This window comes from Sceloporus occidentalis, unplaced genomic scaffold, assembly GCF_023333645.1.
Source record: "Sceloporus occidentalis isolate IW3139 unplaced genomic scaffold, rSceOcc1.0.p SCAF_3, whole genome shotgun sequence".
Classification (NCBI taxonomy): Eukaryota; Metazoa; Chordata; class Lepidosauria; order Squamata; family Phrynosomatidae; genus Sceloporus; species Sceloporus occidentalis.
Window position 1 is genome coordinate 164,652,377 of NW_028316983.1, and position 13,846 is coordinate 164,666,222.

A 13,846-nucleotide genomic window follows, 5' to 3' on the forward strand; every position below is an offset into this window, starting at 1 on the left:
AAGCAGATCAACGTCAGCTCGGCTCAGCTCATTCTCTCGCGCTCTCTGCCAACGACCAGCAAGGTAGCGCGCATGCGCACTCAGCTCCACCACCTCCCACTCCTCCCGCCTTCTCTTTAGTCCTCTGGCTCAAGCGTTGGACTCGATCCCCCAGAATCCCTTCCCATTAGCTGAGTTGGCTTGGGGCTTCTGGGTACTGAAGTCCAAACCGTCGATAGTAAGACCAAAGGTTGAGAACCACCACTATAGGAGGCAGAATCGGTCGTGAGCGTGTGGCGCGCATGCGCAGGCGACTCCCCCTCCCCGGCGCGAGGGCCGTCCCTCTCTGTGTGCGCGTGCGCAGAGGAGCGAAGTCGTTGGCCGTTGAGGAAAAAGAGGCGGTTGCTGGTGTCTGGCGGCGGGTGCCTCCCTCGCGCGCCTCAGGACAGGAGGGGCCATGAGGAGGAGGAGGAGGAGGAGGAGGAGGAAGAGGCTCGGGGACGGAGGGATGGCCGCTGGGGCCCAGGCGTCGTCTTGGCGCTTCCCTCCGGCGCCGGACCCCTGAGACAGGGAGAGACAGGGAGGGAGGGAGGAAGGGCCGCCTCCTCCTGGGTCGTCGCCTTGGCCCGCCCGCCCCCCCCGCTGCCGTCCTCGATGTCTCCCCCGCAGAGGGGAGCCCACCGGACCCGCGCCTCCCCGTCGACCCCCCGCCGGACCCCGAGGCCTTTTGCTCCTGCTGCTGCCCCTGGCCAGAGCCCCGGAGCCGCCAGGGCCCCTTCCACCGCGGCCATGAAGGCGGAGGCGGCGGACAGCGGCATGGTCAACCTCTCCGTCCAGCAGGTGCTCAGCCTCTGGGCCCACGGCACCGCCCTCCGGCACCTCACCGGTAGGAAGGCCCCCCGGGGGGGGAGAGGGAGAGAGATAGAGATATATACACACACACACATATAATAATAATAATAATATAGACATACATATATATACATACACACACACAGACACACACTTGCCCCTCCCTATTGGCTAGGTTTAGGGGCACAAGACCCTTGTGAACATGGGAAAACATTCAGCATATTAGTCTATTATCCCACTACAAGAGCGGTGCTCAGTCACCTAAGACCATCAGAAAACACATATTTGATGTTGTTGTATTAACAGTTCTACAATTGGGGGTCACCACAACATGAGGGACTGTATTAAAAGGTCACAGCATTAGGAACCACTGCACTACACCGTGGGTTTGTGTTAGTTGCTGATGTATGCCTTCAAGTAGTTTCCAACTCATGATGAACTTATCAGGGGCCAAGATTGGTTCGGAGGATTCTTGCGCTCCCTGAGGCTGAGAGAGAGTGACTTGCCCAAAGTCACCCAGTAAGTTTCTGTGGCAAAGCAAGGGTTCAAACCCTGTTCTCCAGAGTCATAATCCAATGCTCATGCCATAAGAATAATACACTGAACCCAGTGGCCTGATATATACTGTTTGAGCCCTAGGGAGCAATCTGAGATAAGACAGGTTGCAGCAAATGTTATCAGACACAGAGGGCAAGGTTAGACTTTGAGAGCTGTGGGAGAGGTGCTGTGGGTGAGTGTTGGTTGTTGTTGTATGTCTTAAAGTGGTTTCCGCTTCAGGACCACCCTCAGGTGGACCCATTGTGGGGTTTTCTTGGCAAGAGTCTTTAGAGGGGGTTTGCTATCGTCATTCTCTAAGGCTGAGAGATTGTGACTTGGACAAGGTCAGCCAGTGGGTTTATATGCTCCAGAGCTGTACAGTACTCAACTCAATACTCCAACCACTGGACCAGGCTGGATTCATATGGAGAGGCTGGCCTAGGACAGGGCTGCTCCACAGGGAGTCCCTGGTAAGTCCCCAGGGAGTTCCCAAGAAAGAAAGAGTTTTGCTCAGTCAGCACAGATATGAAGCTAGTGCCTGGCATGTTGTGGGGGAAATTGCCAATTCCTCCTATCAGAGATCCTGGGAAGCAGTGCCCTAAGACAATCCTGGGTCCTAGGGAAAGGTGGGCTTTAGAGGTTTGACTTTACATTTGTGGTGGGATTAACATGCCCTGGTTACCATAGAGCCATATGCCCTGCAAGGAACTTGCCTCTGCACATATGTCTTCCCGTGTTATCTTAGAAGAGGCATTCTCTATCTTCGTACCACAGAAGGGTATCCTCCTTGAAGATCATATTTACTTCACTAAAGGAACAAGCCATTTTCCTTTGGAATATTATTTTGTTCATACTGAAATTTACACAGACTCAGCAGCCTGATTAAGCAAACAAGTGTACTTTCACTGAGCGTCAGCCCTGTCACTGTACCCAAGGGGGCCTGCCTTTTCCTGTGACAAGTTCCATGGTCCTGGCTCTGTGCTTCCAAACGGAACGAGAGGCATGAGCCCTCAGCCTCACAGACACATTCCTGGAAGAGTTAACGGAGGTTTTTGAAATATTGTCTCCTAAAACACCCATAGGTTGAATGAAACCTCCTTGGGAAAAATAACATGGGTTTAAGATTAGTGGTAGTGGAAGGGTGCAATGGCAGTAGCTTGGATGATCAAATTCTGATTTACAAGACTTTTTTGCTTGGCTGCGTTAAAATAAAACAGAATGAATGAAATATATCAAGGTAGCTATAATACTAAAGGTTAATGAACACTTTTCATGTAGGTCACTGCTAATGCTGTCTGGTTAAATTAAAACTAGCCAGTAAAGGTGTAGGAATAACATAACTGGAATTCTTTGGTGAATATACGGACAGTCTCTAACTCCTTTATTACGCCTTACAACAACTTGAGCAATGCAATGTGCTCTGCTTAAAATAATGAAAGTTATAACTGTAACTGCATAGATGTCTGTTCTGCCCATTAACTACTAGTGTTTGGATCTTCAAAGTTTAGAGTATGATCTCTTTGGGTTGGTTGGTTGCATGCTAGTGGCACAATTAATCTGTTCGGGGCTTTGAGCTAGAATTTTTAAGGAGCTTTCCAGGGTGCTGAAAACCAGCTCTCAAATAGATTTAGCACCTTTAAAGTTCAGGGTAAAACCAATAATGGCTTCGCTGTCTCACTAGTGTGGAAGCCACCTTACCCAGTGGATAAGATAAAGGATAATGAATGTCCAGATAGCATAGAGAGAGTGCATAGGAGCCCCTCAAGCCTGCCTCATAAAAAAATGTGGGGGAAATTCATGAGAACAGTGAATAGAAAAGTGATGAACTTTGCTGCCCCAGGTGTGATGAGGACCACTGGCTGAGTAGATCAGTCAGATTCATGGAGAATGGCTCCATCAATGGCATTTAGATATAACTGCAGCCTCCATTGCCAGGCAGGATGCCTCTTATGCTGTGGGAAAGTGTGGAATAAAACTTTCCTTGTTTTTGAGCTTCTCAGAAACATCTGGTTGTCCATTGTTGGAAACTGTAGGCAACCAAATGCATGGGCATAGATGGACCCTTGTTCTGGTCTTGAAGGACTACTGTTCTGGTATTCTTAGCCTGAACTCCCACTCAGTAATAATATTAGCCTGCTAACAGTACTGTAAGAATAACTGTTGATCTAATTTGTGTGAAGCTCTTACTTACTGCTTTTGTTAATGAGTTTATATCCTGGCTTCCTTCCATAAAAGAGACTTGTGGTCAGTAGAGACCGGCACAATACACCGGCTTCCCTTTGGCTTGGAAGCATGGTGTACGCACAGCACATGCCCCCAAGCCAGCAGGAAGCCATCCAGCCAGTTACACGTTTTACAGCACTCCGGCAGCATGGCGTTCAGATGTGCAGGAGCACTGAAAAGCTGCAGTAGTGGCTTTTTTCTGGCCCAAAAAGGAGTGGCATTCTGTGTGCTTACCCTATTCTCCCATCCATAAAGAGGAATAGAAATAAAGAAAATCTAAAGGATATAGTAGCATGGGCATGAAGAAGGTGTGTGAGCTCTTGGTACCAAAGCATGCAGTATATATGTATAAATGTTTAATAAATGTTACATGAATAGTGTATAAACCCAGATCTGGTTTCCAGCGTGTCTTATTGAAATCCCTGTAGACTAAGGTGGCTATATTTCTCTCTGGATAAAAAGTGCCAAAACCTTTGTTTGTGACACACACAATATAAAAGAACTGATTAAGAAACTGGATGGAGTATAGGTGTTGTAAATATTATAAAGTAATAACACTAATATTGTAAAGTATGGGTTGTGATACGATATGTTGGTGGTATTGTATGAATACTTGTAATGTTATGTTATTTTTAATCGCAATAAAATGTAAAGAGAAAAACAAAAGGCTGCACAATTATAAAAGGAACAACTAGCTATCTGTGAGAAGGCGCTGTTTCTGAAGCTACAAATGGTAAAAGGGTGAAAAAGCTATTAAAAATACAGATTGCAACCCACACACAAACCTAGCAAAGACTGCTTGAATAAAACATACTTCACTGAGATATATTACATTACGTTATTTCTCTCTCTCTCTGTTTACCTTCTTTGGTCATACATAATTTCAATATATTCCTTACATTTATTTATTTCAAGGTACCTTAGCAACATAAAATCTGTGTAAGTAGAACAATATCCAGTAACAGTACTTCTACATAATGAGACGATAATGCTTTATGAAAGCAATGTTTTTTATTTTTATTTTACTTTTTTATGCCAGAAATAACTATCAAGTATGGACAAACTATAAAAAGACGGAAACATCTGTGGATTTATTCCCAAGACATGCAAAGACAAACACGGCCAAGTGTAGTTAACTAAGCATAACCAAAAAAGAGAAACAACTGTTTAACTTTACCAACTGGAACCTGCAGAACTATCAGAATAGATTTCAAACTTTTAGTAAGCGAACACCTCCTGTATGGCAGTGACTGAATGGTAAATGTTGGAAATGAGGTGATGGTATGATACACATTGTATCTTACAGATTCCAGAAATTCTTGACCTTGTGACAAGAAATACTCCCTGGACTGTAGCATGCCCAACTATTTTGAATCTTCTTGATAAGACAAAGGGATGAAAGACAATTTCTTGGAGGGGCAAGCCTAATAGTTGTCCTATGAATTCTTAAGGCTAGCAGATATTTACAAAAAATGATTCCAGAGTGCTCAAAAGTAAAAGCAAACAAGCCCACCCTGACTATTACTGATGGGCAGTGGTGTCACTAGGAAGCTGCAGGGGCACAGACTGTACTGTGTGTCACTCCAGAGGGAGGTGTCACCTGGCGGGGTAGTACACCTGGAGGGACTGGCACAGCTACTGAGCAAGAGAGGGCACTTTCCACTCTCCCAGCAACTGCATTGGGCCGCAGTAGTGGGTGCTGCACAGGGCAATGACTTCGGGGTCCAGTGTGGCAGCCATGCTAAACCCTGAAGCCCTTTGGCTGGGAGTGGGGGTGTTGTTTTAATTTGTTCATGCTGTATTTGTTAGTATTGTTTGTTTGTTAATATTTATTTATACCATGTGTACTGCCAGTTGATAAAGGAGTTTTCTGAGTGGTTCACAGTAAAGTGTAGAAATATAATACTGAGACCAAAGAATGCACAATATTTTAAGAAAATGGGCCATACACAAAATAAGAGCATGATAAATTGAGTTCTTTGGTATGGGTTACTACTGTGCATGGTTTTGTCTTTTTATAGTTGTTCACACTAATGGTTGGCATGTTTTTCTTTGTTTTGAACAATAAAAATTCCTCAGAAATGTTAACCTACTCTTAGATTGCTTTCTTTTCTTTTTTTCAGAAATGTGGTACTGGGTTTTCCTATGGGCTCTCTTCTCCTCTCTCTTTGTCCATGGTGCCGCAGGAGTTTTAATGTTTGTGATGCTACAAAGGCATAGGCAAGGAAGAGTAATCTCTGTCATTGTGATCAGCATTGGATTTCTGGGTTCTGTAACTGGAGCAATGATAACCAGTAAGTCTTTAAAATGTTTAAATACAGCTATTCCTCCTTTTGAAAATGACAATTGCTTGTTTTGGTAACTGTTCATGTAATGTGTCATTATTTATAATGTTAGAATTGCAGGAGGCTTATAGTAGGGTTGCAGTTCATGAGAGGAAAGGCCATATAAAACTACCATGGCTTTTATATGCTGTTTCTTCTTCAGAAGGAAGAGGAGAGCCTACTGTTGGAAAAGAGTTATGTTCTCCAGAGAGCTGTCATAAAGAGAACCATTCACTTTCTTATTCTCTAGCTATCATGGTAGCATTATAGTTACTTATCTGTCAAGGAAAATAATAATTCATTTGGATAATTAACGGATCAGGCCCATTGGAGAAGCAGTCCTTTTTTCTAGGTACAGATAGGTAGACATGAAATATTTTTGTAATTTCCTGCATGGCTGTTCTGAAAGCGAAAACTGGTGTTGCCATATAACTGGGTGAATGTGAAAGTACAACAAAGCAAATTTCAGCCACAAAAACCAAAGAATGATATGGTCAAAGTGGACTGTACATTACCACTTTAGACCCACTACAAATGTCAGCATCTTTTGATCTTGCTACAACAGTGTTTCTGACCTAATCTCATGTAGGATTGTTTGTGCAATTCTGGCAACAAATAGTGGGGAAAGGTATTAAGGGAACACTTTGTGCAGCATCATAGGAGACAGCAGCCCTGTTTTAGGTGGTTTTCCTATTGTGAGCATTTCAGTTCAAGCAGGACACAGTTGCCTGATTACATGGGCTATACACACTGAACTCTTAGTATCTCAAAGTAAATTTGTACTATTACAGCGTAGAGTTCAGCTTTAGAATTAAACCACAAGCCAACCAAATTGCAAGTTAATTAGATTTTAAAATATAGAAGACTATGCTTGAAATATAGATTATGAAAGGCTATGGAATGCTCTTAAAGACATGGGAGTGCCAAGACATCTGATAGTTCTGATGAGGAATCTGTACTTAAGACAAAAGGCTACTATCAGAACAGAATATGGAGAAACAAAATGGTACCCAACTGGCAAAGGGGTAATGCAAGGCTGCATTCTATCACCCTATTTGTTCAACTTGTATGCAGAAAATATCATATGAAGAGCAGGTTTAGACTCAGAAGGAGGAGTGAAGATAGGAAGAAGGAATGTCAACAGTCTTAAGATATGCAGATGACACCATACTAAAGGTAAAGGTTTTTCCCAGGACAAGATTGTCTAGTCATGTCCAACTATAGGGGGTGGTGCTCATCTGTTACTAAGCTGAAGACAACTCCATAGTCATGTGACCAGCCCTATTACCTTCCCACTGAAGTGGTACCTATTTATCTACTTGCACTTTTGCATGCTTTTAAACTTCTAGGTTGGCAGAAGCTGGGACTAGTAACAGGAGCTGACTTGGTCACGCAGCACCTGGGCCTCAAACTGCTGACCTGCTGATCTTGCAATCGTCAGAGTCAGCATCCTAACCACTGAGCCACTGTGCCCCTGACACCATACTGCTACCAGAAAATATCCCAGACCTAGAACAACTACTAAGGAAAATTAAGGAAGAAAGCACAAAGGCAGGCTTGCTGTTGAACATAAAATAATGACCACAGAGAATCTACACAAATTCAAACTAGACAATGAGGAGGAATGGGGTTTGTAGGCAAGAAATCAGACAACTAAGAATGGGTAGGGCAGCTTTGAAAGAACTAGGAAAGATCTTAAAATGTAAAGATATACAACTGAACACAAAAGTTAGAATCATAAAAGCCATTGTATTATCCATCACCATGTATGGATGCGAGAACAATTAAGAAAGTGGATAGGAAGAAAATCAGTTCATTTGAGATGTGGTGCTGGAGAGGAGTGCTAAGGATTCCATGGACAGCCAAAAAGACAAACAAATGGGTCCTAGAATGGAACAAGTCAGAAATCTCACTGAAAGCCAAGTCTAAACTGAGGCTGTCATACTTTGGTCACATCATGAGAATTCATGACTCATTGAGGAAAAACACAATAATGCAAGGAAATGTAGAGGGAAGTACAAAGTGAGGAAGGCTGCATGCTAGATGGATGGACTCTATTAAGAAAGTCACAGGTATGAAATTACAGGAACTAAGCAGAGCACTGGAGGACAGGAGATCTTGGAGGGGTTGAGATGAACTCAAAGGCTGTTAACAACAACAAAACTTGAAATGCAGTAAGACCAACTAATAGTTAACTCCAAATAGAGCTGTTCATTTTTATATTTTATTTCCATTTCTTATTCATATTTAGGATGAAGAAGCTTCTAAATAGCCACTGAAAACTGGCAGTACTCAGTCTTTCAGTAGGATAAGGGGAAGACCTCAGTATTGAGTCAATCAAGGAAGCCACGTCTGAGTTTTCAAGACTCGGGCACAGTTTTTAGGAACAGCTTCTCCTGAAGGTCTCTCATTCATAGGGTCAAAGCCAACTTGACAGCACATAACAGCTACAACAACAACAATTTTAAATTTCCAGTGTGGCATAAAGACACAGAACAAGCCCCTATGTGTGTATGCCATTTTACAAATTCATCACAATAGTACAAACAGATGTTGTTAGGCATAACTGTTTACTGTTTCTCCTATTCTTTTCTATACTTTTGCTTTTGATTAAATGTGGGTAGTTTCTAGCATATAACAGATATCTAGGACAATATCAGTAGATTTATTTAGTGGTTTCATTTTCCACAACTGTCTTCCGATTTTGGTCTTTGACTTATCCAGTATGATAAAGTCTTTGTCCAGGTCTGCTGCATGGAGGGTCTTCGCAAGACTGAAAAGTTTAAAAAAATTCAGCATGGACATAAAGATCTGTATGCCAGAGAGTTTAGGTCAGTTAGCCAGAGAGTATACAATGAAATTAACACATATATATTTCAGTATGTTTATCTACAAGACTTGCTGCCAAACCAACAATGGTCATTGCAGAACTGGGCTCTTGTTTAATAAAGTTAATGGAGAACCAAAATTAACTCATTTTCTAGATAGCCTAAATATTGTGTGCACATACAAATTTCCAAGTTTTTAAATACAGATTTTGCATAGTCAAGGCAAAACTAAGCAGTTTAAGCCTATCTAATATGAATTATAAAGTTAAGCACATGGCTGTCCATCTGACATTCAGACAAACAGGACATAGCTAAGTGCTTTCCTTTACGCTTGTCCCTCTACATTCATTGGGGTTAGGGGCACAGGACCCCCGTGAATGTGGAAAAACCACAAATAACAACAAAAGGCTTTGTTTTTATTTGAGAACACCTCTCTAAAAATCTCTAAGCCCTCCAGATCAACTCTGTGGTCAACATCTGCCAGACATTGACCATAGAATTGCACTGGAGAAGCTACAAATGCCTAGTGGAGTGTTTTCTCTAGGAATCTCTAAGTCCTTCAGTGACACCTTTGGACACCATAGAATTGCACTGGAGGACCTAGATATTTCTAGAGAGAACACATTAATAAAATCCGTGAATAATCATATCCTCAAAAGCTGCAAATGTGGAGGGATGAGTGTAATTCAATCATGCCTTCAAATGCAGAGTGTTCTCCTATATTTTAGTAAAGTTGATCTTCAGAACTGTCTTAGTCAGGAATGTGGAACAATCCAATATGTATTTTTTAGTGTTGTGTAATAAAATATTAACATTGGAGAATATGATAGTGTTATGATTTCTAAGTTTATTTGATATTGTTTGGTAATTCCCCCTTTTTCTTCCTTGTGCCTTTTAGGTGCAGCTGTGGCAGGAATTTACAGAGTAGCTGGGAAAAGTATGGCTCCTTTGGAAGCACTTGTGTTTGGAGTAGGGCAGACTGTACTGACACTAATAATTTCATTTTCAAGGATTCTTGCTACACTTTGAATCTTCTGTGAAGCTGTTTATAAAAGGAGAAAGTCTGCTTTGAAGCTTTAGTAGCTGATGGTTTGGAAATACAACAAGAAATACTACATGGACTGAAAAGTTAGAGGTCTCATCCATTTGGAAAATACTTCCCTCTACAGTCCAAAAATGACACACTACTGCACTGCACCTAATGTGCCTCTGTCATAGGCAAAGTGTGATCAGTTTAGGAGAAGCTGCAAGATAAAGCACCTTGTGAAGCTGCTAATCAGGCAAACGTTGCTGATGTGATCATTGTTCATAACAGTATTGAAGAAAATACAGGGGCATTTCTGAAGAGTGGAAAAATGTGCCAAATGTAAAGTTAAAGACTGATCGTGTGACCACTTAAATGTTTAGTAATGTGTAATTGAGTGCTGCAAACATAGTTTTAAAAAATTCAGGTACATCAACAAGGCACGTGCTTATCATAACAGCTAAACTCCACTCAATGCAGAACGTTACCAAGCTTATGGCAGGATGAGGGGAGGGAGTTACTTGAGAATTTAATTACATATGAGTATTGCTGGGATTCAGTGACTGAAACAAAATTCTAGTAAGAACATGAATGTGATTCAGCCAATGTAGGAGTTAATTGAAAAGGGATTATTAAGATATACCACTTTTACTAAAAACCAGCTCTTCAGTATTTTTTCTTTCTTTCATCACTATCCATTCATTGTATATCCCAAGATGTTGTTCTAGGTTTAACAGAAGCAACATGAGTAAAATGACCAAACATCTCTTGAAATGAAACCTAAATTATTTTGGAAAACTTTAGTTGTGTTTTTTTAAAAAAGGTTGTCTATTGTGTTCCATAATTTTCTAAACATAACTGATTTTCTATCAGAAAACCAGGTGTGTTAATGTTTATTGTAATGGGTAAACATGACTGTAAATGTCATTTTAAAACTAGAAGGAGTCATGATTTGTGAAAAGCACATATTTAGCATATGGCCCAAAGTTAAAATGAAAAATTGAAAAAAGCTGAAAGGGGACTTTTTTTTGGACATGAGGGAAATAATTCTTCTAAACTGTCAGTATCAAAAAGAGGACAATTTTTAAATGTTCAGTTCACCATTTAAGTTGGTTCCTGATTATATGTGACTTTCATATGCCCTGCTTCCAGTAGACCTGTGCTGTCACGCATGGTCTCTCTGTGTGTATTTGTTTGCATTGTTTTAACGAAAGCAATGGTGGTGTGAATGTAATGTCTTTACTATAAAACATTAGTAGTGCAAAGTGACAAGGCACCTGTTTAAATGGACAAAAGCAAATATGGCAAAGGAGTGAATATTGGACTGTCCTCTTAATGAGAGCACAGAAGCAATTAAACCCCCACTGTCTGTTTCAGTATCTTCTGGAGACAATAGCTGGGCAAGCATTCAGTATGTTATCAAAGATCCCTAGGTGACCAACTATTTGGATCCTTGTCAATAGCACCACCTTCTCTCTGCAGCTGATTTTCTCTGAACAGGGTGGTCGTCCTTGGTGGAAATGTCGAACAAACTAGGCAGACACAAAAAGAAAGGAGGATTCTTAAGTGATACTGCTTTTGCTATTGCTTCTGCTCCTTGAATCTGACTGCTAATACAGGTGGAGGGAGGGCTTGATTTCATATTTTCCTTCCTTAAGCGGACAATGTGGGAGTTAGCCTTTAATGTTCTTTTATTGAAATAAGCAGTCTATATATGCATATGGAAGGAAGAGAGAGACATGGTTACAAACTGACATGATAGAGGAAGTTGATGCTTACAGAAATCATACCTGCAGCAATAATATTTCAACAGCACAGTGCTTTGTTCCACAACCTTTCTAAATATTATGGTAAAAATTGTATTTATATATAATAATGAATTAGTGGTAGACATTATTTTGTTTACTTTGGTCTAGAGATGGCATTTAAAAAAGAACATTCACTTTTGTCCTTTATTCAGTCTTACATTTTTATCAATAGGCTGCTATCCTACAAGGACCTGGAGGTATAACTGGAGCTTCCTCTGTGACTTTTGGAGAACTTTGTCTGCCACTAATGGGAGAATGGAAACAGCATTAATCTAGATATTTGTGGCAGGGGGAACATCAGCATATTTCATCATTTTTATTTTAGGTATACACCAAGGTATATTTTAAACATTCAGTAGGATACAATATTTAATTTATAGTGCCTTGAGTATATGTTAGAAAAAAATTTCTATCTTGTCTGTTGTACTGCTGTTCTGTCTCTACTCTTAGATTAGCTGTTAGGCAGTGTGGTTGGATGTGATATCAGTGTCAATATTGAAAATGGGAGTGAAGGACAAGTCTTGGAAGAGACTATCCCAATTCAAGTCAGTGCAGAAAGTTTTTTTAAAACTTAATTGGGGGAAGTATAACACTGTATATCTTCAGGGCTTTGTAGTTAGAAAACTGCATCTTGGTTTCAATATTTTATCGAGCATCAGAACATGCTGTATGTGATGCTGTTGTGAATGTTACGTGTGAAGTGGTTTGATATCTAGTGTTATCTGTAGTAATATAATGATGCTACAAAGCAAGCACTTCTCAGGCTCCAGTACTAAAGACAGTTGTGAAAAATGTATCTGTAAATGTTTAAATCCATTGACTTTAGGGCTATATGCAGAAATGTATTTTCATGCTTTCTATGTTGTTTATGACTGCCTCATTCTGACAAAACTTTAGTAGTGTTCACGTGAAACAAATCTCATCAGTATTAAGTCTAGGCTGGGAATAATTTATAGCCTAGGTATACACTTTGTGTTAAAATGCAACACATATTTGGCACAAACAATATAATGACCATCAAAATAAAGGTTATGTTCAGAAGAGCTAAATAGGACTGTTTTTGCAACAGAAAGCAATTGTAGATCATGCCTTGTAAGACACAGCTGTTGGGATGTTTTTAGGATAAATCAATGTACATAATTGCTCTTTTTCTATAAAAGATGGTAAAGTACTAGATATCAGTAATGGATATCAAATTATATGTTTCAACATGCGATAAGAACCAGTAGTGAAGAAACCTGGCCTTATACTTTTGAACAGGATACATCCAACTTGTATTTTGAAGTGATTGCAGAGTTAGTTGCTCAGTGCATTTTAAAAACTGTTTTCTATAATAAAACAGGAATGAAGAAATCATAGAAATGTGTTCCATAGCAATATGTTCTAGAGTAAGACTTGAAAGTTATATGTTAATGGGACAGTTTTTTCATGTTCTGAAGGAATGAATTTCTGTGTATTAACCTTGCAAGTTTATAGTAGTGTGCTTTACTTCAGAATGAAAAATCCTTTGTATGAACAGCATAACAATACCTAAAGCTACTGAAGAAATGAAGGGAAATATTTATACTAATCTTCCAAAATTCATCTGAGTGAATAATTAAATGTGCTATCTGAGGAGCATTCTTAAAAAGAACCCAGTGTGAACTTTTATGCAATACCGATGTGTGAATTGCTAGTAACTGTTTTAATGACAGATGGCAATGTCATGTTATTCAAAATAAACTTTTCCAGGTATTATTTAGTTCTTTCTTTAAAATAGCTTAAGTTTCATGATGTGATCTTTAACATCACATTGGCATTCTTGGTATCCTTTATTTATTCAGAGCCACAAGTAAAATTGGTTTGGATTAATTTGTAAAAATATTGGCCAAAGAGATGGTTTAGTATGTGTGTATTTGTCTGTAATATAGCATTTTAAATATATTTTTCTTGATTAAATCTGAGGAAAGCAGTAGTGTTTCCTCTTCAGTTTTGCACTTTGTTATATTTTGTTTCAATATGATACTTATTTCTACTTGAAGCTTGCATATTTTTGTTGTATTGTAATATAATCAAACAATCAGCCTTCTGTATGATTAAACTGATTTTTAAAATTAGTTATGTTTGAAGTATGGATAACTCTCTTTATATAGTCTTGTTGCTCCATTATAATTTAAGCTGAATATTATAAGGCAGCTTGTACATGTCATCCAGATTCTTAGAGGACTGGCACAGTAGTGGATATGAGAAACTTGGGCCCTATGCAAGAAATATTTTTGTATGTGGACATCT

General features: G+C 40.0%; 2 protein-coding genes across 2 annotated transcripts in view; one reads left to right on the forward strand and one right to left on the reverse strand.

Annotated features, from left to right (window-relative positions):
- Positions 1-13,846, reverse strand: part of ADTRP (androgen dependent TFPI regulating protein) — a 204,415-nt gene that overhangs the window by 124,718 nt on the left and 65,851 nt on the right. The window lies entirely within an intron of this gene.
- Positions 127-13,671, forward strand: LOC149317049 (transmembrane protein 170B). Its single transcript, XM_089516724.1, has 3 exons — positions 127-865; positions 5,715-5,885; positions 9,642-13,671. The coding sequence occupies exons 1-3, from the start codon at positions 634-636 to the stop codon at positions 9,770-9,772; spliced, it is 534 nt and encodes a 177-aa protein (XP_089372850.1). The 5' UTR covers positions 127-633; the 3' UTR covers positions 9,773-13,671.